Here is a 27622-nt window from a genome sequence, read left to right on the forward strand (position 1 = left end):
AATATAAATGCAGGGTTTTTTTGTTGGGTTTTTTTTTTTTTCTTTTTTCTTTCTAAATGAAACTTACGTGGGCTAAAACTAGAGAATATTTTTAAACAAATATACAGGATGCAGGCAGACAAAGCAGGGAAACGGCCAGCCAACTGTTTAATAAAAAACTAACAAAATTTGGCTATTTCCAGAAAAACTATGAAGCGCCTCAACTAAAAGGAATGCATAATGAAATTCTAATCTAATACAGGTCAAAAATGTAAAAAGGTTATAAACCTTAACAGGAAAAATAAAACAACTTTTACTGGCCATTCCTGTTGAAATGAGAATCTTAAAAGTAACAGAAAAGTGGCTACAAACCCACTTAGAGCACCGAACAGAGAGAAAATCCGAGTCCATTTTCAATCTCTGTTGTATCATAAAATCCTGTGTTTCTACAGGTCAAACTGCTGGTGGCAGAAACAGAATTTTCTTTATAAACTGCAGATGTCCTGTACATAAAAAATTTCCTTGGAGTTGCACTAGTTCTAAAGACTTTTCTGTTCTAGCCTCCCTACTGCGGGTACTGGATTGTACTGATGGCGGCAACCTCAGGTGCAGAAAGTCTCTTTCTGTAACCCTTGATCATTGTTGGGCACCAAAGATAAGAAAAGCAAGACGGGGTACAAAAATGCAAAATTTCAACAGTAATGGCAATGTTTTGTATTAGTCCAACAGGGTCCTGCATTTCCTCCCCTCGGCAGCGAGAGCAAAGGCTTTAATCGGGGGGTAGCAAATCATGCAAGCGAAATCTGTCTCTGATGTGAGGTCGGACGTCTTCGTTCTGTGGGGGAAAGGGCAGGTTTAGGAGCATAAACACAGCCAGAGCCCACTGCAGCAGGGCTCCTCGCCTAGCACCCCTCTCTGAGCAGAGCAAACAGAAATTTCCACGCGTGAGGCCACTGCAGAGACTCACAGAAATAACTGCACAGCATCCACAACAGTTGAGGAGGGATTTATCGGCCCTTCAGGAACAGAGAACACAGCACAGCCAGCCACGGGCACTGTGGCATCACAAGGCTCAGAGGGTCCCCGTTTCCTCAGGACTGATGTCACAATCCCACAGCCCTGCGTTTTCAGCACACGCAGCAGAGACAAGTCCCCTTCTGCCCTGGACCTTCAGCAGCCTCAACCTCAGTGACTCAGAAACCCTTAACAATAGCTGAAAATATCAAAGGAACTCACTGACAGTTCTGGGAAAAGCCACGAAAGCAAACACTTACCAGCTCTACTAGTTTCTCCAGAAATGGAATCAACTTTAGGAGTTCATTATCATTTTTATCCATGAACCAGCTTTCTATAGGAATTCCATTGGAAAGCTGAAGTTAAAATATGAAAAAAAATCATCAACACACAATTAATATTTTATTTATCTGCAAATAAGACTTGTGAAATAGCAATTGGGGGGAAAAAATGTTTCCAATTTAGAGATTCCTGAGTGTTATTCCCACAGTTTGGTTTGCAGGCTTCAATACAAAGTCCCAAATTTACATTTCCCTTCCCCCTCAGGAAGTTGTGCCCCCCTGAGGTGTCTCCTGCCCCAGCCCCTCACCTGGTAAGCAAAGGCTTGCGGTGAATTGTCGATGATGATGGTTTTGGAGAGGTCTCTGCCCAGGATGTTTAAATCCTTGATGTAATTCCCTTGTACACACACACAATGCTCACGGAAGAGTCGATGCCTGCCGTTAAAGGAAAGCACTGAGACCAAGGACAACATCCACCCTGCACCAGGAGCACACAGCTTTGCCAAGCATTATCCAGTTTTTTCCTCTTCTCATCTCCTGTTAGAGAATCGTGCCCCTTTTCTGCTCTCTCTAGAGCTTTTTATGGGTAAAATGCCCAGATCAGGTGATTTTGCACTAACCCAGTTCTGGGGTGGGTGTTGGTATTTATTCAGGCTCTTCGTTCTGACCCCTTTCCCAGACAGGCCAACAAAGGGACCCAAGAACACCCCAAGGATCTGCATGCCCCAGGTGCTGCACAGAGCCAGTTTATTGGGGTTTATTATCCCTTTATTCTGTCCCAGAATAAAGAAAGGGGCCTCCCTGTGCCACCTCATGCCAGAACACAAAGTGTCACAAGGAGTGTTTCCTTTCCTGTTACACCTGTGCTGGCAATTAACCTATTTCAGTTGTTACACCTCAAAAAAAAAAAAGCCTCTGGGCCAAAACATCCAAAAACATCCCATCAGCTCCTTCCTTTCCCATCAGGGCCAAAACATCCCATCAACTCCTTCCTTTCCCATTAGGGCCAAAACATCCCACCAGCTGCTTCCCTCGCCATCAGCCTGCTGCTGTGTAGTTCACGACAGAAGGAATGGATGCACTGCCTGAAAGGACTCTGACTGAAAATCCAGCAGGAACAAATCTCCCATTCCCTGGCAGCTGCACAGAACTACAGACTGTGAAGCAGGCAGGCTTGGTGCTGCCTGCCCCAGCGCAGAGCAGCCCCTTGCAGGCTGCCTGTGTGTTTAAACGCAGAGCTGCACACAGCGTGGCTGATTCCAGGCAGGAGCTGAGCTCCCCACGTTGCCATGGAGGGAAAGGAGCTGCTGCATTTATATATAGAGCCTGAGTCACACGTGTGGGGCTGCTGGCAGAGCGGGGCACAGCCAGCCCAGCCCCAGCAGCAGCACAGCAACACCCTGCAGGTCCCAGCCCCTGCCTGCAGCCTGCCATGGCTCTGCCCTGTGCCAGCAGCAATCGCAGCCCTGCACCTCTGCAGTGTCTGCAGGAAGGTGTGACACGTGGGCACAGCCCCACAGCGTGTTCTGGAGTGCCAGCGCCCTCCTGGGCACCATCCTCGGGGCTGGCACCACCAGGGAGGGCTTCCCTGGCCCGGACACCCCACACAGGGGAAACCCCCACACAGAAACCAATTTGGGTCCAGCACTGCCACGTACAATTCCCCTGCCAGTCAGAGTGACAGAATCTCACCCCTGGAATTTCCTTCTGCCCTAAGGAACTGGAAAGGCAAAACACTTCCCAACAAAGCTCACTGCTGAGAAATGACAAACCAAACCAGCTTCAATACAAAACCAACAGACAAATCATTTTGTGATTGAATGAGAATTAAAAGCATACTGATTACAAAAGCTATACAAATCACAATTTATACTAAATAACTGAAATTATTAAGTGAAGTTTAAAAGTAATCAGGAACTCATTTAATTTCATTTCTTTGCAGTGTGTATTCCAGAGCACATTTTTGATCCCCAAGAGGTCATTTCCCATGAGCCAACCTAACAGAGACTGAACAGGGGTTTTGATCTAGGGCTATTTTACCACAAGGCACCCATTCCATCACTTCAGGCTATTTTTCTCCCTCTTAGCCCAGGCAAACCCCCAAGGGATCAGTCAGGGACACGCTGCAGCAAGTGGGCAGGCACAGGACTCAGTTTGCTCACGACATTGTTCTGGTTTTACCTGACCAGCTGCTTTTTGGGGTCCAGGATGTTCAACAACTTGTCTGCATACACCTTCTTAGAAGCAGTAAACAGAATGATCTGGGGATTGGAGGGAAAAAAGTCACCACTGGAGGTACAAGGAAGTGGATACAATTTAAAAATGAAATTCAAAGGTGGTTGTGGGAAATGAATTTGTAGAAAAAATTTTAAACTTTGATAGAAGGTTCTTATAGTGTGTATTTGTATGTAAACTTTGAGATAAGAAATGTTGACTTAGAAATGTTATGGAATACGACAGATATTGTCGAGAGAAAAATGGAATACGAAATAAGTTTTAAAAGGTGGTTTTGTAAATAAGATTAGATATTTTGGAGAACTAGAATTATGAAAGATGCATTGTAGCAAGATTTATAAGATATATAAGATTTATATAACCATCAGTTTAGATTATTGGTTGTAAGGTATTTATAGTATGGTGTGGGTAAAGTTGATAGGTTAAGAAATGCTTATAGTGTATTGTAATTAGGAAATAGTTGGTTTTTGACCGTAATGGTGTGAATTATAACATTTGTATTCTTTTACTTTTTATATGAGATTGAGACTAGAACAAAAGTTTTTAAAATGTTTTTTAGTTGTTTCATTTTTGAGATAGAAAAGGATTTGATCTGATAAACTGCTGTTTAGTGTGAGGAATAAGGGTCTGACAGCAGAAAAGTGACAAAGAGAAGGGATTGTGCCAGCTTTACCTCGTAGATCTGAGACATGCGCTCCAGGAACTCTCGGAAGAACGGCCTTAGCCGGACGTACACCTGCAGAGAGAGGGGCACTGCATGGGCACTGCACTGCACGGGCACTGCACGGGCACTGCACGGGCACTGCAGCCTCCCAGCCCACAGCCAGGCTCAGCACACACACACACACACACACACACACACACCCAGCAATGCCCCAGCAGCTCCCAGCCTCAGCAGCTCAGGGGGAGCAGGAACACACTGACATCAGCCTCAACATTCTGCTGGAAAATTGGATAGAATTAGGGGGAAAAGTGGCTAAAATACAGAAGTTGGACAATCTCTACGTTAAAAATGAAATTTGGTTGCTTTGACCAAACACCCTGACTTGGCTCTCACCAGCAGGGCAGCACCAGCTCAAGCCCTGGATACAAGAAATAAAGCCTCTTCTTAATAACCACCAACGATTACCTGAGCCTGGGGATGTCAGAGTGATTTAAAAAAGGCTTCAGCTGTTTCTGTATTTCCATAAACTCAGCCACCACCACCTGCACAGAACTGCACACACAGAGAAACCATTCCCTGTAAGGAACTGTGGAGTCACCAGAGACCCCAGCCAGGAGGGCTCTGCCTCCCTCTGACTCCAGCACAGGATTTGGGCTCAGGGGAGGAGCTGCAAAGGGAACAGCTTCAGTGAATACAAAATTTCCTGCCAGATCTGACATCTGCAGTTTGTCACCAGGCAGGTGCAAAATGCCAGGCTGCTGCTTCTCCCTCTTCAAACAAGCTGAGAACAACTGCACGCAGCCAGGATTCCCACAAAACAAAATCAAAAAGTTTGGTTTTCTCTGTTTACCTGGTAAATGACATCTTGAAAAAGAACTGGAAAAGTGAGTGCAGCATCTTCTAATTCGTTTAGACTACAGTGCACTAATGTTTCATCCTAGGGAAAAAGTTAAATGAAAGAAAGAAAAGAGTGTGAAAAACAATGTAGAAAACAGAAGCCATTTTCTGCATTTTATGTTCATTTTAAAGCAGGTTTATTTAGAATGGAAACTGTACTTTTGTGCAAGTGCTGTCAAGACTGAGGAAAATTCTTAGGATAAATTAAACATTTCATTATTCTTGTAATTCTTTAAAATTTTCACTAAAACTGTGTGCTGGGGATATAGCTATAAATGGATATTTTATTTTTTAGGCTCTTCTCTCATTCATTTCCAGCCTGTATCTTTCAGTGTGAATAATCCACCCATTCCCATGATCACAGGGATGGCCCAACTGATGCTGCTCAAAAAATCACACCACCACTAACAGGGTCTAAAACAACTTTTAAAACAGAGACACTGAAACAAATCATCATAAAGACAAATATATCTGACAAGAGTATTTTAAAAAGTGGATTTGTGCCCTTTAAGAATGTTCTAAAAAGTAAAAGTTTAATTTTTCATCAGTCTTGATGAAAGACACTCATAACTGAATTTTCCTATTTATTCCCCTCATTTTTCCCACCCTGGATTTAGGGAAGCTTTATGAGGACAGATAAATGTTTGAGATGTTAAAACTGTAATGCTTTTCTTTTTTAAAAAAAGCAGGATGCAAGTATTTTACAAACGCAGCTCACATTCTATTCCTACCACAATTAATTCTTTTTCAACTATTTTTAACTAACATTATGCAACATTCAACAGTCTCTGTTTAAAGCAAGCACAACTGATTTCCACAATGAACAAATTAAGGGAAATGCTCCATTCCCCTGCTCTGGTTTGCGTTTATAAAGATATTTACCAAGTCTAGAACTAATGAGAACTCTGGTGTGCTTCTGGTTTTCAGTGGGAGAGCTGGCTTCCTGTTCAGCTGCTCTTCTGTTAGTGGGGGGACATGTTTGATGAAATAGTATCTGAAAAGACACAGATTTTGCTGTAAAAATGTACATTATTGAAGTGCCATGCTGTAACCCAACTTAATATTTGAAATATTTATGGCACAAGAAGTAAGTATTTTAAACTGAAATAAACCCCACATGAGCATACACGTATTTTTTTTTAAGCTCAGAGCTTTTGGAGTTCATTATCGTAACATAAAAATGATCCAATTTAAATAGAAGCATCTTAATTCCAAGTGATTAATTTACACCCCAAATGATTAATTTACTATTTCCAGTAGAAACACTGGCACTTACGGATCAAAGACTTCCCAGTCCTCTTCATAGGTGGCTTCTGCGTGAGCTGATGAGTAGCCACTGTCTGGAGATACTGGTGCTGAAATTCAATGAAAATGACCAAAACAAAAAATAAAACAAAAAACCACAAGAGCTGGTCTTATTAGTGCAGTTCTTTAAAGGGACAATTTGCACTCGAGACACGAGGGAGGAGAACAGTGGCAAAACCTCCCTCCAGCCCCACCTCCCCTGCTCAGAGGTCACATCTACCCCCTGCTGCAAAGCTGCTCATCTACAGAGCCTGCAGCTCTGGGGAGTGCTTAGCTCAGGATTTGATGCTGCCCATGCATCAAATTTTTGTCAAAACAAGATGTTGTCTTCTGAAGAAAATGCGGAAAATGAATGGAAGATCTGTGTGTCTCTCATTTACCATGTTGTTCTAATACAAGATATCAAAATGCAGCCAACTTCTCTTTGGAGTTCAGCAAGTCCAGAGTGTGCAAGCTCAGTGTTAATAGTAATTCCTTTCCTCTGGAATCTCTGCTTCCATGAGAAGAAGAGTTATGAGGCCACCTGAGTTATACCAGGACTAGGTAAGTCCTGCCAAAACTGTGTCTCTGGTGCCTAAACCAGGTTTGCCTACCAACCATAAATCCAGTATTAACACTGTTTGCACACCCCAAGGGAAGGTGAAATCAGAGTCCCTGCCAAGGAGCTGGATTCCCTGGGATCAGCCTTTCCCTGTCCCCTGGCAGAGTCCCTGTCCCTTACCCAAGGGAAGGTGGAACACGAGTCCCTGCTGAGGCGCTGCCCCCATATCACCCTTTCCCTGTCCCATCCCTCATCCAAAGGTGGAACACGACTCCCAGCCGAGGTCCTGCCCCCATACCACCTTTCCCTGTCCCATCCCTTACCCAAGGGAAGGTGGGACAGGACTTCCAGCTGAGGTGCTGTCCCCGTACCACCTTTCCCTGTCCCACACACAGTCCCTGTGCTGTCCCTTACCCAAGAGAAGGTGGAACATGAGTCCCAGCTGAGGCACTGCCCCCATATCACCCTTTCCCTGTCCCATCCCTTACCCAAGGGAAGGTGGAACACGAGTCCCAGCTGAGGCACTGCCCCCGTACCACCTTTCCCTGTCCCATCCCTTACCCAAGGGAAGGTGGAACACGGGTCCCAGCCGGGGCACTGCTCCCATACCACCTCTCCCTGTCCCACACACAGTCCCTGTCCCATCCCTTACCCAAGGGAAGGTGGGACAGGACTTCCAGCTGAGGTGCTGCCCCCGTACCACCTTTCCCTGTCCCACACACAGTCCCTGTGCTGTCCCTTACCCAAGGAAAGGTGGAACACAGGTCCCAGCCGAGGCGCTGCCCTGTACCCCCTCTCCCTGCCCCCTGCCCCCTGCCCCCCGGCCCGTCCCTTACCCGTCAGCGGGGGCAGGTCGCGGTCCCCCGGCTCCTCAGGGTCCCCCAGGCCGTTGTTGAGGGCCCTGCCCTGCGCGCCGGGCGCGGGGAAGGCGGCGCCGTTGGTGGAGGTGGCCGTGCTCGTGGTGATCTCGTCCACCTGCTCCATGTCCAGCTGCTTCACGATCTCCTCGGCCTCCACGGCCTGGCCCGGCGAGTCGGAGCCCGACGTTCCTGAGGGACATTTCCAAACCCTCCGGCTGAGCCCCCGTCGCAGTGCTCAGCTCCTTCCCAACCCCACACACAGCCTCGGAATAATCAGATACCTGCACGGATTCGTGCCACAAAAACAAGAACCAAACTGAAGGCCAAGACAATGACTTTAAAACATGTCTGGGACAAGAAATGTAATCCCTTTTTTTTTCCCTTCCCTTATTTGTTTTTTACTGAAAGGTGCACCACTAAATACACCTCTGAAAGAAATGCTCTAATGCTCCTAAACTTCTTTCATTAACCATCAACCCACCCAAGAATGAAGAAGCCTTTCTGCCTGGCAGCAGTAACTCTTGGCTTGTAAACCAGCATGAAAAGTGTACCGTCACTCAAAGCAGTGATTTCATACAAAAATTTATTTTCACACTCAGCTTTAAGCTGTTTGCCTTTTGAATAATACTCACCATTTTTATTTGCTGGTGAAAAAAAATTGAAAACAGGAGAAAATATGGTTCCCAGTAACGTTGTTCGTGGGGGACTGCCTGTGGTGGGGTTATCTTCCAATTTTCCATTTTGCTTTACGTGTTGGTTCGTCATCTCATAACTTCCAGCTTCTGGAAAAGAAAAAATATGAGTTTTAACACCACCCACCCAGCTGGGCTTCAGGTGCCTCTGTTCCTTTACGGTCGGCATTTGCTCTCTAGGGGTGTACTCTTATTCATGGCCCAGCTGGGTCCATGAGAGTCAGCAACTTTCTACCAGCATAAACCCAAAATGTCCATTCTCAGCACGCCCAGAAGCTTCTCTCCAGACACACACAGATTTGCTCACACAAATACACAGGTGGAAATCCTGGCAGTGATTTGGTGGAGCTGCCAGGACTCCACTAGAGGGAGGCACGAGAAAGGGTCACAGCTCCCTGGCTGAGCCTCAGCTGCTCCAGAGCCCAGCCCTGCTCCTCTCCACACACACAGGGGCACAGACACACCTCCAAGGGAAAGGATTGCCAGCTGGTATCACACAGGACAGAATTAAATGAACACCCATGTTCCAGAGCTGACACATAACAAGGGTGATCTCTCATGCCACAACTCAAATCCCCATCTCACAACTCTGACAGAAACCTGCCTGTGTTTGACAAGTGCTCTCAGCATCTAAGGACACCTGCTTACTTCCACAGATGTCAGGAGCTGGGAGGTCACGTTTCCCTTTCATTTGTGAGAAAATGGGAGAAGAGCTAAATCAAATGATTATGGGACTTTTAGAATAATAATTAAAAACAACAAAAAAGGTTAAATTAGCTCCAAAGCAGCTGCTGCTGACCCACACTGCCCTCACAGAGACACAGTGGAAGTGTCTGGGGCTGGAAGTGCTGCTCACACCGCTGGCAATCCTGTTTTGCTGTGACCAGCCCTGAAGCCAGGCAGAGCCCAGTGGCCTGTCCTGCTGCAGCACAGGCTGGAGGAGGCAGGGCTGGGGGATGGCAGAGCCCCCCTGGCCTGCGGGGAATGTGGGCACCACCAACCTCCGTTGAGCTGACTTTTCCGCCGCACGCGCGAGAGCTGCTTGTTGGGCTTCTCTCCCGTCTGGGGGGTGGAGGTGATCAAGTTGTTGTCGATATCCCGCTCAATCCGACTCCTCTTGGGGGGATTTTCTCTTTCTTCCTTAAAACAGAAAAGAGGGAAAAAAACAATGTGCTGAGCAGCGCCTTTTTCCATGGAGCAGACCAGAGTGTCACCTCCTGGAGAAAGTTCACCAAAGATCCTTTTACTGCTCCACCTCCAGGTGCAGAATGTGCAACAAGTGTCTGGCCAGCTGGGATTTTACATCAGTTTAAACTAAGTCCAAGTATGGGGAATAAAAACTCTACGTGGAGCTGCTGTAGTAGAAAAATTGTCTTTACAGCCAATCTATAAATATTCTAGTGCTGCAGATGCTGGGAAATGCAGAGGCAAAGCAACTAAAATTACCTGAAACTTGGTTTCTCTGCCTGCTAAATACACAGGAGGTGAACTGCCCAACAATATCCAATGTGACAATCCGTATCAGTACAGGGCAAAACTGAGCTGTGAAAAATCCTTACCTGGGAATAAGTGACTGCTGCAGTCATGGGCATGAGACAGAATCAAACAGTTTTGCACATCTTCTGTGCATGGCTGTATGTGCAGGCACATGTTTATGGCAGGTTTCTTACCCTTTCCCCCCAAAACACCTATGACAAGTCGATAAAATGTTGAAATTTTATCAGATTTTTATTTATCACAGAGCTGATGTGAGATACATTGTAAATTAGTGCTGACTTCCTGGATACTCTTCTTTTGAATCTGCAGTTACATAATGGCAGTATCTGAACGGCTGAGATGGATTATGTGGGGTTTTTAACTGGCTTCCATCTAGAGAAAAAAAGCCAGTTTTTGAAGGAATTGCAAGGTTACATTCAGCCTATCAAAGTTTATATATATATATATATTTTATATATATGTATGTGTTTGTGTATATATATTTTTCAGCTTCAAATGTCCATGCAGCACATGCCACAGGTGTTCACATGTGCAGACCAGTAAAGCTCAGCTTTCTAGCTGCACCAAGACATGAAATTTCATGGTTTTCCCCGCCAAGATCTGGATGTGATGCTCCAAGCAGGGAAGTGCTCACTGCAGGAATCCCTGAGCAGCTGCATCAATTCCATGGCACTTGGATTTGTGAGGTTTGACCTTCATTGATTAAATGACTCCTAAACAATTTTAAATAAAAATGCCAGAAATAGTCAAGAAATTAATGCTTACAGACTGGCTTTCGTAAGTTGTTAGTACTGGTAATTCCTTGAATCTGGATCCAAGGAATCCTTAAAATAGAAATTAAGAACGTACTGAATTTATTTGACATTTTCACAAAGAAACACCAGGCAATAAAGCCTGTGATTTATTGGACTATTAAATACACCTACAATCGACTCCTGAAGGTCTCAAAGTCTGCTTTACCTGACACAACTCAAAGGCACTTGCTGCCTTCCAACTCTTTACGTTTTGCTTCCACCACATGATTAATTCTTAACAGAACCGGTTTTCAATCAAACTTGAGGTGATTCTGACCCACTTGAAAGCAAAGCAGGGGCCTGCAGGCAGCGTACCTTGGGTGTGCTTCCTTTAATGAACTTTTTGATCGAAGACAAGAGGCCCGTCTCATTTTTGGGAGGCTTTCCCCCGCCGCCAGGTAAGGGCTCCTCCACCTCCGAGTGTTTCCGCTTGGCCCGCAGCGCCCGCTGCGTGTGGAGCTGGTTGGACTGCTGGGAGGCTTTCCGTGTCCTCAGCCTCATCTTCATGGGTACCACATGGAAAGCTACAAAGGGAAAAGCAGGAATCCCGCTGAGGAAATGTGTTGTGCTGCAGCTGAAGGGATCTGAAGGGAGATGTGAGGCTGGTGGCGCTCCCGGCGCGCTCCAGCACGGAGCTGTGTGCTCAGGGAGAGCACCACGCTGCCAGGGAACTAACCATGGAATCTGGGCATGGCTGCAGCACCCAGCACACCCAGGGGTACAGCACCCAGCACCCAGAACACCCAGGGCACAGCACCCAGCACACCCAGGGGCACAGCACCCAGAATATCTACAGATACAGCACCCAGCACCCAGCACATCCACAGATACAGCACCCAGAATATCTACAGATACAGCACCCAGCACATCCACAGATACAGCACCCAGCACACCCAGGGGCACAGCACCCAGCACATCACTGACCCTGGCACAGCCCTGGCTCAGCACCCAGCACATCACTGAGCCTGGCACAGCCCTGGCTCAGCACCCAGCACATCACTGAGCCTGGCACAGCCCTGGCTCAGCACCCAGCACATCACTGACCCTGGCACAACCCTGGCACAGCACCCAGCACATCACTGACCCTGGCACAGCCTTCTCAGCACCCAGCACATCACTGACCCTGGCTCAGCACCCAGCACATCACTGAGCCTGGCACAGCCCTGGCCCAGCACCCAGCACATCACTGAGCCTGGCTCAGCCCTGGCCCAGCACCCAGCACATCACTGAGCCTGGCTCAGCCCTGGCCCAGCACCCAGCACATCACTGACCCTGGCTCAGCACCCAGCACATCACTGACCCTGGCACAGCCCTCCAGCTGGGGCAGGCAGGAAAGCCCATCCTGCTCAGAATGACAGAGCTGCCTAGGGTGGAAAGCACCTCTCAGGTCATCGAGTCCAACCTGAGAACAATCACACCTTGTCAACCAGCAGGGCGTCACCTGTCCTGATGAAAGCACTGATTGTAGGCTGCCTGTTGTCCCCAGCCCCAAATCACCCCAGTCCGTGACCCAGGAAGCTCTTTCCTCTCTCTGCTCCTCAAAATGCTTCACTGCAAGTCTCCACATTAAACTTGAGATGAGACCTAAATCTAAATTCCCGTCGAGTCCCACAGAAGGAAGCAGGAGCCTGTGCACCCAGAGTGGGTGAGGACAGGAGCCCAAAGTGAGCTCCAGTGCAGCTGAGTCTGGGAATCACACCAGACCTTGGGAACACTCATGCAAGGGCAGTATTCATTGAAGCAGAGTGAAAGAGCATTCCAGGGAATGCATCCCATTTATCTCCAGCCTCCAAGTGGGCTGCTGGTGCTGTCACACCGAGCCTCAATGTCACTGTTCTCTGGGCTGGGGACGTGCCCTCTGCAGCTGCCTGGAGCTGGGCTGCTTTGAAGGGGACACCTTGTGCTTAAAATCAGGCTTATGATGGATCAAGAGCAGAAAAATGAAGTAACAAGAAATCCATCTGAGCTGTAATGCACAGAAATATTGGAAATAAAGTAATTTGCCTTTCCTAGCTGAAATCATGACAAAAAACCAGGTTTTTAAAGAAACTGTATGCTTATCAGTACAGGAATCAGTGCCTGCCTTTCTGGAGTCCATTTAGTGTAGATCTGATTGCTGCACAGACAGAATAAATACAGCATTTAACACGTAAGTTTCCTTTCTGGAGTCCATTTAGTGTGGATCTGATTGCTGCAGAGACAGAATAAACAATCGGCAACATTTAACATATAAGTAATGTCACAACAGGTACGTTGCTCAGGAAAAGGCAATGGTGGCACTGGGATGAGTCACAGACAGGGAAATACTGATAAAGTTTCTGAAAACCTGTTACACAGCTGTGTTTGCTCCCAGTTAAGCCTCAGGCTCACACAAAGGTGCTGCACCTGAGGAGGAATGACCCAGGTACTGACACTGCTGTGGGGCTCAGCCAGGAAAGTGCTCTGGGGGTATTGCTAAGGGTGGGACGTGATGTTACACAGAATTACTGTGTAATTCTGTGTAATTAATGGAATATTCACTGCCAGCAAACACGGCTGTCATTTTCCACAGGTCCATGCTCAGCACCTCCATCAGTGGCCAGCACTGGAGGAGTCCCAGCAGTGCCACCTCAGGGGATGGGCACTGCCCTGGGCCTGTGCCCACGCTGCTGTATTGACCACACGAGACAAATGTGTGTAAAAAGGAATTAAAACTGCAAACCTGGAAAGGAGACAGACACTAGTGGAATTCCAATGTGGAAATGAAAGTATTACTTCAAATTTGCTATAAGTTGCCTGATTTTTCTAGAATCGAAACAAGTATCAGTCAGACAGAAGATGAACCAATAAAATACTTGTCAGTGGTGAGTACACATTTATGCAGCAGGGAAACGCTCAGCTCCTCAGTGCAGCCCTGCCAGGGACTCCTTTGGCTCGCTGCACATGCTGGGTATCAGGCCTGGGGTTATAAATATCTCTAATGGACTTAGCAACAGGTACCTACAATCCTCTCAGAGACAGGAGTTTGCTTTCCTAGCCCTGGATCCACTTGGCAGGAGAGCTTTTATTGAATTATAGTCGTGGTTCTTTCCTGAACCAGGCTACAAAACTTAACGCAGTCAAAATAATCAAGTCTAAACATGTCAGAGAATTTCCTTCCTCAGAGCTGCAGGATTTGGATTTCCCCAGCACATGCCACCCCTGACAGGCTGACCAAGGACTGAGCCCAGGCTGGCACTGCCACCTCCACTGGGGCAGGGAGCCTGGCTCAGGAAAATCAGCTCCCAAAACTCCTTCTCTCTCCAGTTACTTCTACACTTCCTTACAGTGAACCCAGAAAGTGGGGGGAAAAAAGGAAAACCCTTGTTCTTCAAGAGAGAATTACACGGCAAAGAAGGACTAAAAGGAATATCCACTCAACAATTGTGGGACAGGAAAAGAAAATGTAGGAGCTCTTAAAAAGCATCAGCTGAAGGAGCTGTGGCTACCATAAATTCCATTTTCCTGAGTCCACACATACCAAGTGTCAGGCTCCCTACCTTGAGAATACTGTTGTTATTCCATGGCCCAGGTACCCTGTACTTACAGGAAAGAAATTCCTATGAATTACTCACATTTCAAACTGAGAGCACACCTCCACGGAATCTGCATTAGGGATGGTTTATTTCACATATGACACTGCTGTTTTCTCTACTTTCCCCCAAACTATTAAAAGGAAAATTAGGTGAGGCACATCTAATTACAGGGTTTAGGGCTTTCTGATACAGGAAAAGGTTGGAGATGCTAAAAGAACAATGGTGAAGAACAATAGGAAGAGATAAGTGACAAGAAAATTCCAAACTCTGGTGTTGAACAATTTCTCCATTCAGTTTGGCACTCGGGAATAACACTGAACTGCCACCACGGAAATCAGTCCCAAGCCTCCACACCACAGAGCTCCAGAGCACTCAGACAACTTGAACATGTCTGGAGTGTGACTTTGGTGACAGCAACTCGGGAGGTGAAAAACTTCTATTTACTTATCTGGGGTTTTTCTTGGAACACTTTTTACGCAAAGCCAAGAAAGTAAAATTTTTAACGATTTATAAATTTTGAGCACCAACACGTGGTGTAAATAGAGATGGAGACGTGACCAACTGCACAAAGCTGCGACCTGTCCCCACAGCTGTGACAACGGAGGGGTTTGAAAGGAGGGAGAGGCAGGCTCGGTGTCCCTGTCCCTGCCAGCCCAGCTGACACACACCTCCCTGCTGAGAAGATGTGTGTGCTTCTTTCAGGCACTGCTGGATCACCAGGCAGGCCAGAGGAACAGGAGCAGATATTTTGCTCAGTTTCCCTCCAGACAAGTCATGCCAGAGGTGTTCTGTCAGCACGTCTCAAGGCTGCGATGGGACCCAGATTTCAGGGTGAGGAACAGCCCGAGGAGGAGGTGTGCTCCAGAGCTGCTGGGATCCATCCCTCGCTGCTGGGATGCTTTCAGGAACCTCCAAAGCCCTCACACACCGCAAGGAAATGCTCTTTGTTAGTCCAGCATCTAGAGACTCTGCCCCTTCAATGACTCTTGGCCATTTTTAACCAACTTTCTCTCCTTCCCTAGAAAATTACAGCCATTTCATATCACTCCAGCAGATGTATTCCGTATTTTCCAATGTACTGCACTACTTGTCACTCTTCTCCAATCTTTAGGCTGTTTTTCTGCCACTGCAGAACTGAGAGAGCAATAAACCAGGAAAGCCTGACTCAAAGCAGTCTGGAAGTGATGCTAGTCTGGGGCAGGTGAAAGCAAAATAAAAAGGCACCAATTTATTAAAATATCATATCACCCAATATGTACTATTCAGATGTTAGTGCCGGGTTATGAAAACTGGATAAATGTATAAAGCAACCATGAGTTCCATCAAAACAACAGTAAGGAATTACAACTATCAAAAGCACCTCTAAATTCTCCCTGTTTCACTGAAAGCCCGTTTTCTGCTCCTCCCCACCTTCCAAGGCTCCAAATAACTTCCATCTGAAACAAAATCCTGCTTGAAATCCCTGCTCTTCAGTTGCCCTGTTCGAATGCTGATCCCTCAGGACCTTGTGCTCACTTCTACTCTCCCAAAGTTTGAGTATCACCCCTAAAACAGCCCCATCCTTAGGAGGATTTTGCCAAAGAAGGATGGCAGCATTTTACAATTGGCCTAAACAGAAAATACATAATTTGTTGCTTTATTTTTCTGCTCTAGCCATCATGTTTCTGTTTTGCCATTGCTTTGCTAGTGAGGTTTTGTTTTGATTATACCAAAAGCATTTGGAACTGAAAGTTTACTCCCTCCCAGCCAAGATATTTTTCTCTTTGCACTGAGGGTACACGCTGATAATTAATTTAGGCTTTCCAGTTTGTGCCACACGAAGGAAGGAGGAAACTTGGAGAACTGGGGTAAGCACTGGACAGCAAACCTTGAGCAGAACCCCAACACGTGCTGCAGAAAGAAGAGCCCATTTCCAGCCTCCGGTGCTGCCAAGGTGACAACTCCACAGGCATCACCTCCAGACCTCGTGGGGCAAATGAGAGCTGAGAGGCTGGGAGGGGAAAGTCTGTGGTGCTGGAGTTCTGGACGAGCAGGAGCAGATTCCACAGAACCAGCAGGCTGCTGTTGGGACTCTGGCAGGGACCAGCTGTCCTCAGGCTCTCTGGACATTTAATCCACGCTGCCAGGCACACAGGGAGCCTATTTATGGAAGTCCAGTCCCTGCTCCAAGCCGTGGCACGGCCAGGTTCAAACACTTCCTGAGCAAACCTTCCGGGATGGGGTCTGAACACAAAACAATCCCGAGGAGTTACTTGGGCTAATTGCTCAGCTCACCCCACCAGTTATCTTTTTCATTAAAAAAACAACAGAAACAAGCAGAGTAATAAGCTCGAGTAAGTCTGTGTTGGACTATGGAAGCCGTGGAGTAACTCCTGGGTTTTGAGGAGAATCTAGGAATTTCTGCACGGTGTGCACAGCAGCAGAGCTGCCTTTTGCTGAAATTCAGAAAACCTAATCCTGCTCCACTCCACCTGAATCCTCCCGGGGATCACAGCCACAATCACACATCCCACAGGACCCTGTCAGGTTGCTGTCTTTCAAAGGGACAGATAAGGGTTCTGGCTGCTCCTTTGGCCTCAAAAATAGCAGACTATTTTTACTGCAGGATAAAGACTCTTTAAATGATAATATGATTCTCATTGCCCTGGCAAACACCCTCCTTGGTACCCTGTATCCCTTCAGAGCCTTTCACAAAAGGTTAAACTCTGCCCTCCCTTTGCACAGGGCTGCTTCCACGCTCTCCTCGCACCTGCCTTCCCCGATTTAAAATAAAAAATCAACCAACTGTGTTGTTAAAATGGGGAAAATTCCAGCACAGTCAGGATTCATATTACTCAGTGTCCAGACAAAGTTTAAACGAATCATTTTCCCTCATGAATACATGCTGAAATCCTGACTCTTTCACAGCCCATCCTGGCTTCTTTCCTGCATGGAAAACTTCATTCTTACAAAATTGCAAATCTGAGATTAATTTGTGCATGTACCTGAGTTAAAACTGACATGAAAAGAAGTTCTAAAGGTTTAACAGCTGTACTCACTTGTGAGTGATATTATGTGTTTACCCTTAAAATATAATATTGAGACATGATGAACTTGAAACTTATCCAGTCTCAAAAACTTGCCTGAAATGAATTTCAGGGACCTGTCTGATTCCATCACAATGAAGCTATTTTATAGATTTTATTTTCATTCTATTTTTTTACTCCCTGTATTATTTTGGGTGAGAAATCCACAAGGAAAAAAAAAACAAAACAAAACAACAAACCTTGCTGCATACTCAATGGAAAGTTATAGGAAGTTTCTGCTCAATATTCCAATAATACAAGGTATAATAAGCACAAGCTACCAATGACAACAGAATTTTTTGGGGTAAAACTGCCCTGCATCCACACTGAAATGTTTCCAGTAGATTTCAGCCTGAATTTCACTGATTTCTTTCACAAGATGATCACCTCCAGGTTGGTCTAATGCATCTCTGTCACTTTGAAGTGCACAAAGTGTAATGAAATGAGAACTTTCTGGCTGTGAAGTGGCAGACTGGCTCTGCAAACAGCCGGGGGTTGCTCTGCTGAGTGAGGAGATGGTGTTTGGCTCGTGCCTTGCTTTGGGAGTTTCTGTCTGAGGGGCTTTTTGAGCTGGGGAAAGGGGGCTCTGCACCTGCACCTAGAACTTGGGAAAATTTTCCAGACACTGAGGAAACTGAGTTAACTTAAATAGCAGATTTCATGTACGTTACCTTAAATACCAAAGAAATCCTTGAAAAAAGTTAGCTGCCACCTCTGTGCCGTGTGGTACATGACAGAGCACACATCACTTCTCACCAGCAGCGCTGAAGGAACAACTCAGCAAAACTGTGGGAGAGTAGAAATGTTTTACTGGAGGTGAAAGGAATGCTTTCTCACTCCCATTCCTCTGTGTTTCCCCACGGGAATAAAACATGGAACTCCTGGCACAGGAAAGGACACTCACAGCCCAGGCTTCATCTGCTCACTGCACTCCTTGTTGGGCTCTGTCCTTCAGCACAGAAACTCTGATCAGCTTTTCCTAGAGGAGATGAGGCATACCCAATTGAAACTGAGTCTCTGTCAGTCCTCCCTGGGAAATGCAGGGCCCACGGAGCAGCATCGACCCAGTGCCACAGAGGAACAGGAATTTTGAATATACTCAGTTCCTACAAGGTTTCTGAAAATTCAGACCTCTGTAGGTAAGACAGACCCTTCAAGCATCCCGAGTAAGCAAAAGATGGCCATGGCTCAGTCCTTACACACAGGCACACTCCACCTGCCTTCCTTGCTTAACCCACCTCTGGAATATTTAAAAACAGGTACATTAAAGTAGGGAAAAAAAAATTCCTTGCTTCATCCTTTTGGTATCATGTAAGGTCTACACCAGAAATGAGTGTTGTTTAACTCTCTCTGAGCACAGGGATTTCTCACACAGCCAAACCCAAACCATGGAAGGAAGGAGCCCTTAGCCCGAAATTCCCACAAACAGCCATCTGGAATTCCCAGGAAATGGCACAGCAGCAGCTGCACACCCTGCTCACACCTCAGCCCCCCCATCGAGTGACAAAGAGCAGAGAAACCCTCTCAAAATGGTTTTTTCCTTTGGAAAGCACATACCACCAAAGACAAATGTTTATTTTCTAACCTTAAACTATTTCATGGTTTGGAACCCTCTTACGTTAACTGCCTTAGGATATTTCTATATTAACTATTAATCTCTGAGATGGAACATTATCAAACCTTTTCAGGTATATAATAAACCAATCTACTATCAAAAGAGAATTATCCTCAAATAAGTCCAACAGGGTAATTACACCTAACAATTAAGTCTGACACCTCTTCACCTGAACCTGGATCTCTGCAGCCCATTTTTCCAACTGAGCTCCCAAAGACCTTTCTCTTAAAAATACCAATGAGCTTCATAGTCCCTAATCAACACAAAACTAAAGGACTCTAAACCCAGCAATTACAGTTTTTTAGGAATATTATTTTAGCTACAATGAAGTCCTCTGAAGTTTCTTCCAAATCTTTAAGAACATAAAAGCATCAAGATTACACTAACTTTATTTTCTCCTGTAATCTTTATAATTTCTGGCCTGATAAGCAAAATAAACAAGCTTTTCCAATTGTATTTACATTGATTTAACTGCAACTGCTTGGTCTTGACAGGAGCTCAAGGTGTCAGACAAACTGAGGTGGGTAATTCAATCAAATATACTGTAGTTAAATCCCACATTCACAATGCCTGCAAGTACCTTGAACATTCTTGTAAATATTCCTGCTATTTATTAAACACTTCCTTTACTTTTTGCATACTGTTTTCCCCCTCTGAACACAAGCCTTAAACCTTCAGTTCACACTCTGCCTTGCTCTGGCAAGCCCCACGCCAGAAGTGCTGCCCACAGAGCTCACAAGGAGCTGTCTCTCCATCTCTGCTTTCCTTTCTGAGCTCTTGACCATCACCCACTTGACCATCACTGCTCCCACAGCTCGGGGCTGGGGCACATCCCGCATCCCACACTGCCCGGAGCAGGAGCTCAGCCTGCTGCTGTAGGATTCCCATCCCAGGTGATGGGGCACATCCACACCTGTAGGATTCCCCTCCAGGTGATGGGGCACATCCACACCTGCAGGATTCCCCTCCAGGTGATGGGGCACATCCCACACCTGCAGGATTCCCATCCAGGTGATGGGGCACATCCCACACCTGTAGGATTCCCCTCCAGGTGATGGGGCACATCCCACACCTGCAGGATTCCCCTCCAGGTGATGGGGCACATCCCATACCTGCAGGATTCCCCTCCAGGTGATGGGGCACATCCCACACTGCCAGGATTCCCCTCCAGGTGATGGGGCACATCCCATACCTGCAGGATTCCCCTCCAGGTGATGGGGCACAGCCCACACTGCCCAGAACAGGAGCTCAGTTCACACCTGCAGGATTCCCCTCCAGGTGATGGGAAGCGAAGGGAAGGGAAGGGAAGGGAAGGGAAGGGAAGGGAAGGGAAGGGAAGGGAAGGGAAGGGAAGGGAAGGGAAGGGAAGGGAAGGGAAGGGAAGGGAAGGGAAGGGAAGGGAAGGGAAGGGAAGGGAAGGGAAGGGAAGGGAAGGGAAGGGAAGGGAAGGGAAGGGAAGGGAAGGGAAGGGAAGGGAAGGGAAGGGAAGGGAAGGGAAGGGAAGGGAAGGGAAGGGAAGGGAAGGGAAGGGAAGGGAAGGGAAGGGAAGGGAAGGGAAGGGAAGGGAAGGGAAGGGAAGGGAAGGGAAGGGAAGGGAAGGGAAGGGAAGGGAAGGGAAGGGAAGGGAAGGGGAATGCTGCTTCTCCCCACTCAGCCAGCCAGGCTGAGAGGCTCCCAGAGGGCATGGGCAGCCGAGGAACCCGTGTGGGGCTCCCACTAACCAGGCTGCTGCTGTGGGCCAAGGAAGCCCTTGTGGTACAGCCTCAGCCTTAGATTGAATTACCTCCCTTCCACTAATTAGCACCTCCTAAAGTACAGGGTAAATCAAAGCAATCGTGGGTTAGAATGGCCTAGGGTAAACTGAGTTATGATTTAGACTGAACTGGTGCAGCACAGGCCGAACTGCTCAGAACAACTGCTCTGATTTGATCAGAGTTCCTGCTACTTTATTAACTTAAATTAGCTACTCCCAAACACAGCCTAAATAAGGACAGGATCCCTGCCTTCCCTGCGAGGCTTTGAGGATGCTAATGAGCCCTGCAGCATCAGCTGCCTGGCCCTATTCTGCTGCTAACAACACTCTTGTTTATACATATAGGGTAATTAATTTACAGGTAACTTCTAATCCAAATGCTTTAGAGTCCTAGATTCTTTTCTCCTACTTACACCTGGAATATTAGCAATGACTAGCAGGATGTATTTTTTCTAACTATGCTCCTTTAAGTAAGTATCCATAGCTTATTTTCCAGATGCTGTGGAGTTAACAGCTCCTTTTAGTTAAACTTATTTTCATGACAGTATTATACTTAAAATTATACTGCTACACTAAATACTATGGACACAGAACCAGAGGTGTTTCATGCATCCTAACTAGACTCCTCAGCCACAAAAAACGAATTCTGAATTCAGGCAGGTTAGGACTGTTAGGAATAACTTCTATTTCCATCATCTCTTTCCTATGTAACTCCAGCAGAAGCATCACTCGGCGGGCAGTGGATCCTTGCTGGATCTAATGCAGCACAGGCACTTCCTAAATGTTGGCTTTAGGGTTATTTCTAGCAGGCTGCACAGAAATCTGACTGATGGGGCTGGACTCTGAATGGGGAGCTGTATTTCAATGTCCCAATAGAGCAGAGATCAATGTGCTGCTGAGCTGATCCTGCTCACACTTCCTCCCGCTGGGCTTGGCCACAGATCCTGGGATCACCACAACACTGACCCATCAGACAGGGAAACTGAGGCAGCAAAGGCTGTGCCCCCTCACGGACCCCGCAGTGCTGCAGAGGTGGAAGCGCACTGCAGGCTGATGCTCCACTCCTGTTTTCTTACAGCAGATTGTCCTGACAAGGGTTTTCCTTGGATCACAGGATATGATGAGAGAATTTATCATTTAAGAAGTTAAGAGCACCTTAATCAAAGTAATTACTGAAACTGTTCTGATTGGGAAATAATTTATTTAGAAAAAGTTAGGACTGCCAACTGGGAAGCTCCGACCCAACCCCTGAGCTGATTGCTTTAGATGTGGATGATTTCCCACTTAATTTTTCAAGTGCTATTGAAAATGTCTTCATCTGTGAATGTCAAATATTTATTTTTCTAAAACACTAAATAATGGCCATCTAGGCATCTCAACATGTAAACAACATGTCAGATAGGCTTTCAAGCACCCGGCTGTACGTGAGTTTCTCCGAAGCAATCGGAAGAGCTGCACCTCGCTGCGGCTCCGTGGCACTCCAGGGAATTCCCCCGGGACAGAGCCCTCGGTGGGGCTGGCACTGCCACATCCTGCTGGGAGAGCTCCTCTTGAACCAGCTGCTGAGAGCCTGCTCCTCCCTCCCAGGATGCCAGCAATGATTCCATCTGAACAGCCTGCCCCCTGAAAATCACAGCCCATCATGGATGTGATTAATCAACTCTGCACTTGTGGTGCGTATTTGCATTTTCTGAAGACTTAGTTGGGATGTACAAACATCAAATCACAAAATCATAGAATGGTTTGGGTTGGGAGGGACCTTAAAGCTGATTCTGTTCCACGCCCTGCCAGGACAGGGACACTTCCCACTGTCCCTGGTGCTCCAAGCCCCGTCCAGCCTGGCCTTGGGCACTGCCAGGGATCCAGGGGCAGCCACAGCTGCTCTGGGCACCTGTGCCAGGCCTGCCCACCCTCCCAGGGAGGAATTCCTTCCCAATATCCCATCCATCCCTGTCCTCTGGCAGTGGGAAGCCATTCCCTGTGTCCTGTCACTCCAGACCCTTGTAAAGGGTCTCTCTCCATCCTTCTTGCTGGCTCCTTCAGGTCCTGGAAGGCCACAATGACATCACCCTGAAGGCTCCCTCTCTTCTCCAGGCTGAACCATCCCAATTCCGCCAGGCTTCCCCCACAGCAGAGCTGTTCCATCCCCCTGATCACCTTGGTGGTCTCCTCTGGACTCCCTCCAAAGGTCCATGTCCTCCTGTGCTGGGAACCCCAGAGCTGTGAGCAGAACCACAGGAACTTTTCACATACAACAGACAAAAACCAATCTGCTCTTTAAAATACACAGGAGGCGGTGACAGCGACTCAGGGGCCAGCAAATGAAGGGATTTCATTCAGACTTGGTCCTTTGCTTTCTGGGCTCCGAGGAGTAAGGATCACCACATCTGATCTGCTGTCAGTGATGAACGAGAAAGGCCCTTGTGGAGAAGAACACTCCCGAGGAATTAGGGAACAAGGATGCAGCCACAGAGGGAGCACGTGCGAGGGGCAGCTTTAAATGTGGGATCATCTCTGGTCCTGCAGCGACAGTACCAAAGTCCAAAACCCATCAGAACTGCTTCCCTGGGGAGAGCAGGCTGGAAGCAAAGGATGGGGCAGAACCTGGACAGGGTTTGGACAGGGCACAGCTGCACACCCATAACCTGGAAAAGGCACTTTCAGGGTTCTGTGATTGCTTATCCAGCTGTGATCCTAAACGATCACAATGGTGCTCTGGAACCCCAAGGCCAGAAGCCTCAAGCTCCTCTCAGAGCATACACATGTCTAGAAATACACAGGAATGTTAAATTTATGTCAAATTCCAGCCCTACTTCATGCATCATGCTTTTACAGACTCACAGAACGGCTGAGGTAAGAAGGGAATTCTGGAGTTTCTCTTGTGCAATCCCCCTGCTCAAGCTTTTCTTGCAAGTTCTTGCCAAAATTGTTCAGCCTGACTTTCAGAATGGTTTTTACAAAAATGTGCAAGTGCCCCAAGTTGTTCTTCCCCTCACACCTGTGGAAGTTTCTTCCACAGGAGGGAAATATGTGCAGAGAAATCTGTCAAAAGAACATATGTGATTCCCAAAGTCTCCTGCAAACACAATTTCTGTTGGTGTCACCCTCACGGCATGGCACGAGATCAGAGAAAAGCCAATGCAGTTTGGTAAAACTTGGGATGGTGAAGCCTCCGTTTCCTTTCGAATCCTGACAACTTTTTCTGTTTTTTTAACTGCTTAATGCTACTGAGCCTCTGCCAGTGTCACATCGGCAGTGCTAGGCTGGGGATGGAAAATCACCTTTCAATTATGAAACGCACGTACAGCCCCAGCATATGTGGAATGTTTACATCCTTAGAGAAACGGCCCAACTGTCCCATTCAATCTCCAGGGCAGACTGACAGGGGAATTCTTCTTTAATAAGGAACTTTGATGGAACAGGAATGTCAGCTTTACTGCACACTGCACTGACTGGAACAGGATCAAAACTAAGTTCCACACGATGTTTTCCGGGGAAAAGAGGAGAATGTTTCATGGAATTTCAGTCAGGATTTGGCTAGCATCCTAGAACATATATCTTGTTATGAAAACTGCTGAAACACTTTTAAGTGGGCAAGCCATAAGTGTCCTTGGAGCTATCCAGTCAACTGGAAGTCACACAGGCAGAACCTCCTAAAGCAGAAAAGCCTGAATTTGGGAGGGGGGGCGAGGGAGGGGCAAGTATCTTGGAATCCTATCTGTTATCCAGAACGGCTCCCTTGTGCCTACAGCATGAAGTAGTTACAACTTGTTTTCTGCTATTGTCACAGATCCAGGACGTTACTCTGGCTAAATCATAATCTCTTCCTGCCTCAGTTCATCCATGTGCAAACCTTGCTCGCTAACTCTTACCTTAATGTGTCATGGGGCTTAATTAATAACACTTAGGTCTTTTAAGTCCTCTACAAACATTAACTACTTCTTGTAACAACTCTCCAAGGTATTATTATCCCCATTTCACTCGTGGAGAAACGGCAAAAGAGGTTGTCGCTTGCCCAAGGCAACAGAGTAATAGTTACACTTGGAGATCCTCCTCACGGGCTACTCTAACAGTGGAAACATGTCAACAAAGGCTAAGACAATAACGACAAACTCGAAATTACTTTTAGAAGTGCACCATGAGCATCTGGAAGACGATGGAAAATCCCTCCCAGAAACAATAGGCTTGGGACCAGAAAAAGCATCACAACTGTCACCACAGAGAACGAAGTGCCCTGGACAGACCCAGGCTCGAGCTCACCCAAACAGCCTGACACAAACAGCCAGACCTGTCCTCTCGAGCGCTCTTAAGTACCATAAAATTGAGCAACAGGCTCGTACAGTGCTCTCCAGTAACGCCGAGCGAGCAGATAATCAATGTGGTATGCGGCTCGCTAATTCCTTCCGCCGCCTTCCCAGCGGGGACCGGGAATGCCAATAACGGCCCCGGGCGGCGGGGGTCCCGCACCGTGCCGGTGTCGGCGGCAAAGTTGGCGCTCCCGGCGCGCTGCCATCCGCGGAGCCGGCGGCGGGAGCCGTGCCCGGGCAGCGCTGCCCGTCCCGCCGCCCCCGGGGCCGCTGACAGCGCGTCCGGCGCCGCGCACCGCCAGCAACAGGCGCGTCCTGCGCGGGACCCGCGCGGCTCGGCCCCGCCGCGCTGCGGCTCGGCCCGGCCCCGGGCGCGGACGGGCCGGGCGGGCGGGACCCGCCGCAGGCCCGGGCCTGGCGGGGCGGGCGGGGGGTGTCAGGCGGGGTGACACCGCTCCGCCGCTGCCCGCGGCAGGGCCGCCCCGCCAGGGCTGCGGCCGGGGCTCGCCCGGGGCTCCGAGCGGCCGCGGCGGGCGAGCGGGGCGGACGCGCGGTGTCGGCGGGCAGCGGGCCCGCCGCGGGCAGGCCCCGAGGGGACATCCCGCCGGTCACTCGGAGCGGCCACCCCGCGCCCCCACCTGATCCCGGGCTGGGACCCGCGCGGCTCCGCCGCGTCACTCACCTGCGGGAGCGGGGGCCGGGGAGCGGCGCCGCGGGGCCGCGCTGCGGGCGGCCGGGCGGCCGGGCGGGCGGAGGGGGCGGGCGGCGGCGGCGGCGGGTCCGCGCTCCGGGCGCTCGGCGCTCAGCGCTCAGTCGCCATTTCCCGCCTACCGACCCGCTGCACCGCACCGAGGGACCCGGATGGCAGCGGGGCCGCCGCGCAGGCGCGCCCGGCCGGGGGAGGGGGCCGGGCCGGGGCAGGCCGGGAAGGAGGGAGCGGAGCGGAGCGGAGCGGGGCCTGGCGGCGGCGGCGGGGCCGCGGGACGGGGACCGGCAGGACGGGCAGCGGCAGCGGCGCTCGGCGGAGGAGGCGCGGCCGCTCCGCTGTCCTGGCGCCGGGCCGCGCTGGGCCGGGCCGGGCCGGGCCGCCGCACCGGGAGGTGAGGGGAGAAGGGAGAGGGGGAGCGGGGAGGGGAGAAGGGAGAGGGGGAGCCCTGAGGGGACGGCGGGGGGCGAGCGAGTCCCGGCGGCGAGCGAGTCCCGGCCCTGCCCCAGTCCCGGCCCTGCCCGCGCTCCCCGGGAGCAGCGGCAGCGCCGGGCAGCACCCGCCGCGGCCGGACGGACAGACAGGCGGACGGACGGACGGACGGACGGACAGACAGACAGACAGACAGACGGACGGACGGACGGGCAGCGCAGCCCCGCGCCCGCCGCGGCTCCGGCCGCCCGCTCCCCCGCCCGCTCCCCCGGGCGCTCCCCGGCTCCCGGCCCTGCCGCCTCGCCCTCCGTCCCATCCCCGAAGCGTCGGGCACTGCCGGCTTGCGGTTTCGGTTGCTGTTTTTAAGTCGCCTGTGGAGTCTGTTGTGAAGTTTTATTTCCGCTTTCTGTTTTTGTTTTGTTTTTTTCCTTCTAGGCAGCCTCTTTGTGTGGGAAATGCTGAGGATGCTGCGTGATTTACTCTTTAAAGGGCTCAATGAAGCAGCTTGGCCACCTCTTGCAGTATGAGGATGTGGTGATGTTACATTTCTTGTCTCAATGCTACTGAATTTAGATATCTTCATTTTTCTCTTGATAATCACTTTTACTTACCAGTCTTTGTAACAGAAATCAGTTCTCAGGTTCACCTGTGTTATGACTGGATAACATCTAAAGGTACAGCCCAGAATGGAAGGTTTTACAGGAGTGTCTGGCATCCTCTAATTTAGCAGTAAAGGAACCTACTCGGGTGTTGTGTTTCCTGGTACCTGTTGACTCCCTGCTTAGCTTTTGAACTTGGATCAGATTATAGAAGTCCCAGCTTTCTAGTCACCTAAAATATTTATTGGCTTGTTAAAGAGAAGTGCATCTGCTGCTGTGAAGCCAAGATTTGTTTTAGAATTCTGTCACAGGACCATACTACTCTGTCTTTAACAGAAGACACTATAAAGCTAATTTTACCATAGGAAAGAGGTAGTACGAAAGCAGTGGAAACTCATTCAGAACAGGGAACCATATTCCTTTAGAGCATTCAAGTATTTCTTGTGGATATTTTGTGAATGATCAGCTGTGAAAAAGGTTAGTTTGGGCATGTTGGAGCCTCATTAAGATGTTTTGGCAGTCCCTGAGGAGGAACCTGTATGACAGGATAACTGTGTGATGTCTCACACTGTTACCCCAAAAGGACAGTCACTAGTACTTAGAAAGTGGGAGTTTTGGGAAATGGTGGGTGGAAATACTCTCTCAAGCCATGTAATTAAAATGAAACGAGCGGCCAGAGGAGCTGATCCAGCAAGATTCAAAGCAAGCAGATATTTGTGTGAGCACCAGCACGGCCAAAAACACTCTGACAAGAGATTAAATGTGTGACTCAGGATTCAAACTGATCTTTATAGCAATGAGCACTGCCCTTTTCTGGGTAACAGGATATCAA

General features: G+C 48.5%; 2 protein-coding genes across 3 annotated transcripts; one reads left to right on the top strand and one right to left on the bottom strand.

Moving 5' to 3' along the window:
* Positions 1 to 678: 678 nt before the first annotated feature.
* Positions 679 to 25819, bottom strand: CTDSPL2 (CTD small phosphatase like 2). Of its 2 annotated transcripts, none has more exons than XM_030281251.4 (13): positions 25736 to 25819; positions 11075 to 11283; positions 9470 to 9608; positions 8409 to 8558; positions 7753 to 7965; positions 6347 to 6425; positions 5953 to 6064; positions 5024 to 5110; positions 4183 to 4245; positions 3456 to 3535; positions 1583 to 1709; positions 1254 to 1349; positions 679 to 814 (listed from the first exon to the last, which is right to left on the bottom strand). In XM_030281251.4, the coding sequence occupies exons 2-13, from the start codon at positions 11264 to 11266 to the stop codon at positions 749 to 751; spliced, it is 1404 nt and encodes a 467-aa protein (XP_030137111.1). In that variant the 5' UTR covers positions 11267 to 11283; positions 25736 to 25819; the 3' UTR covers positions 679 to 748. The 2 variants fall into 2 exon arrangements, with proteins under 2 accessions (XP_030137111.1, XP_041574307.1); XM_041718373.2 differs by lacking the exon at positions 25736 to 25819 and adding an exon at positions 18050 to 18141.
* LOC115496566 (uncharacterized) lies at positions 25177 to 26940 on the top strand. Its single transcript, XM_072934057.1, has 3 exons — positions 25177 to 25381; positions 25494 to 26153; positions 26627 to 26940. Exons 1-3 carry the CDS (start codon positions 25177 to 25179, stop codon positions 26716 to 26718), a joined length of 957 nt encoding a protein of 318 aa, XP_072790158.1. The 3' UTR covers positions 26719 to 26940.
* Positions 26941 to 27622: the final 682 nt, after the last annotated feature.

Source organism: Taeniopygia guttata, chromosome 10 (genome assembly GCF_048771995.1).
Source record: "Taeniopygia guttata chromosome 10, bTaeGut7.mat, whole genome shotgun sequence".
NCBI classification, from domain to species: domain Eukaryota; kingdom Metazoa; phylum Chordata; class Aves; order Passeriformes; family Estrildidae; genus Taeniopygia; species Taeniopygia guttata.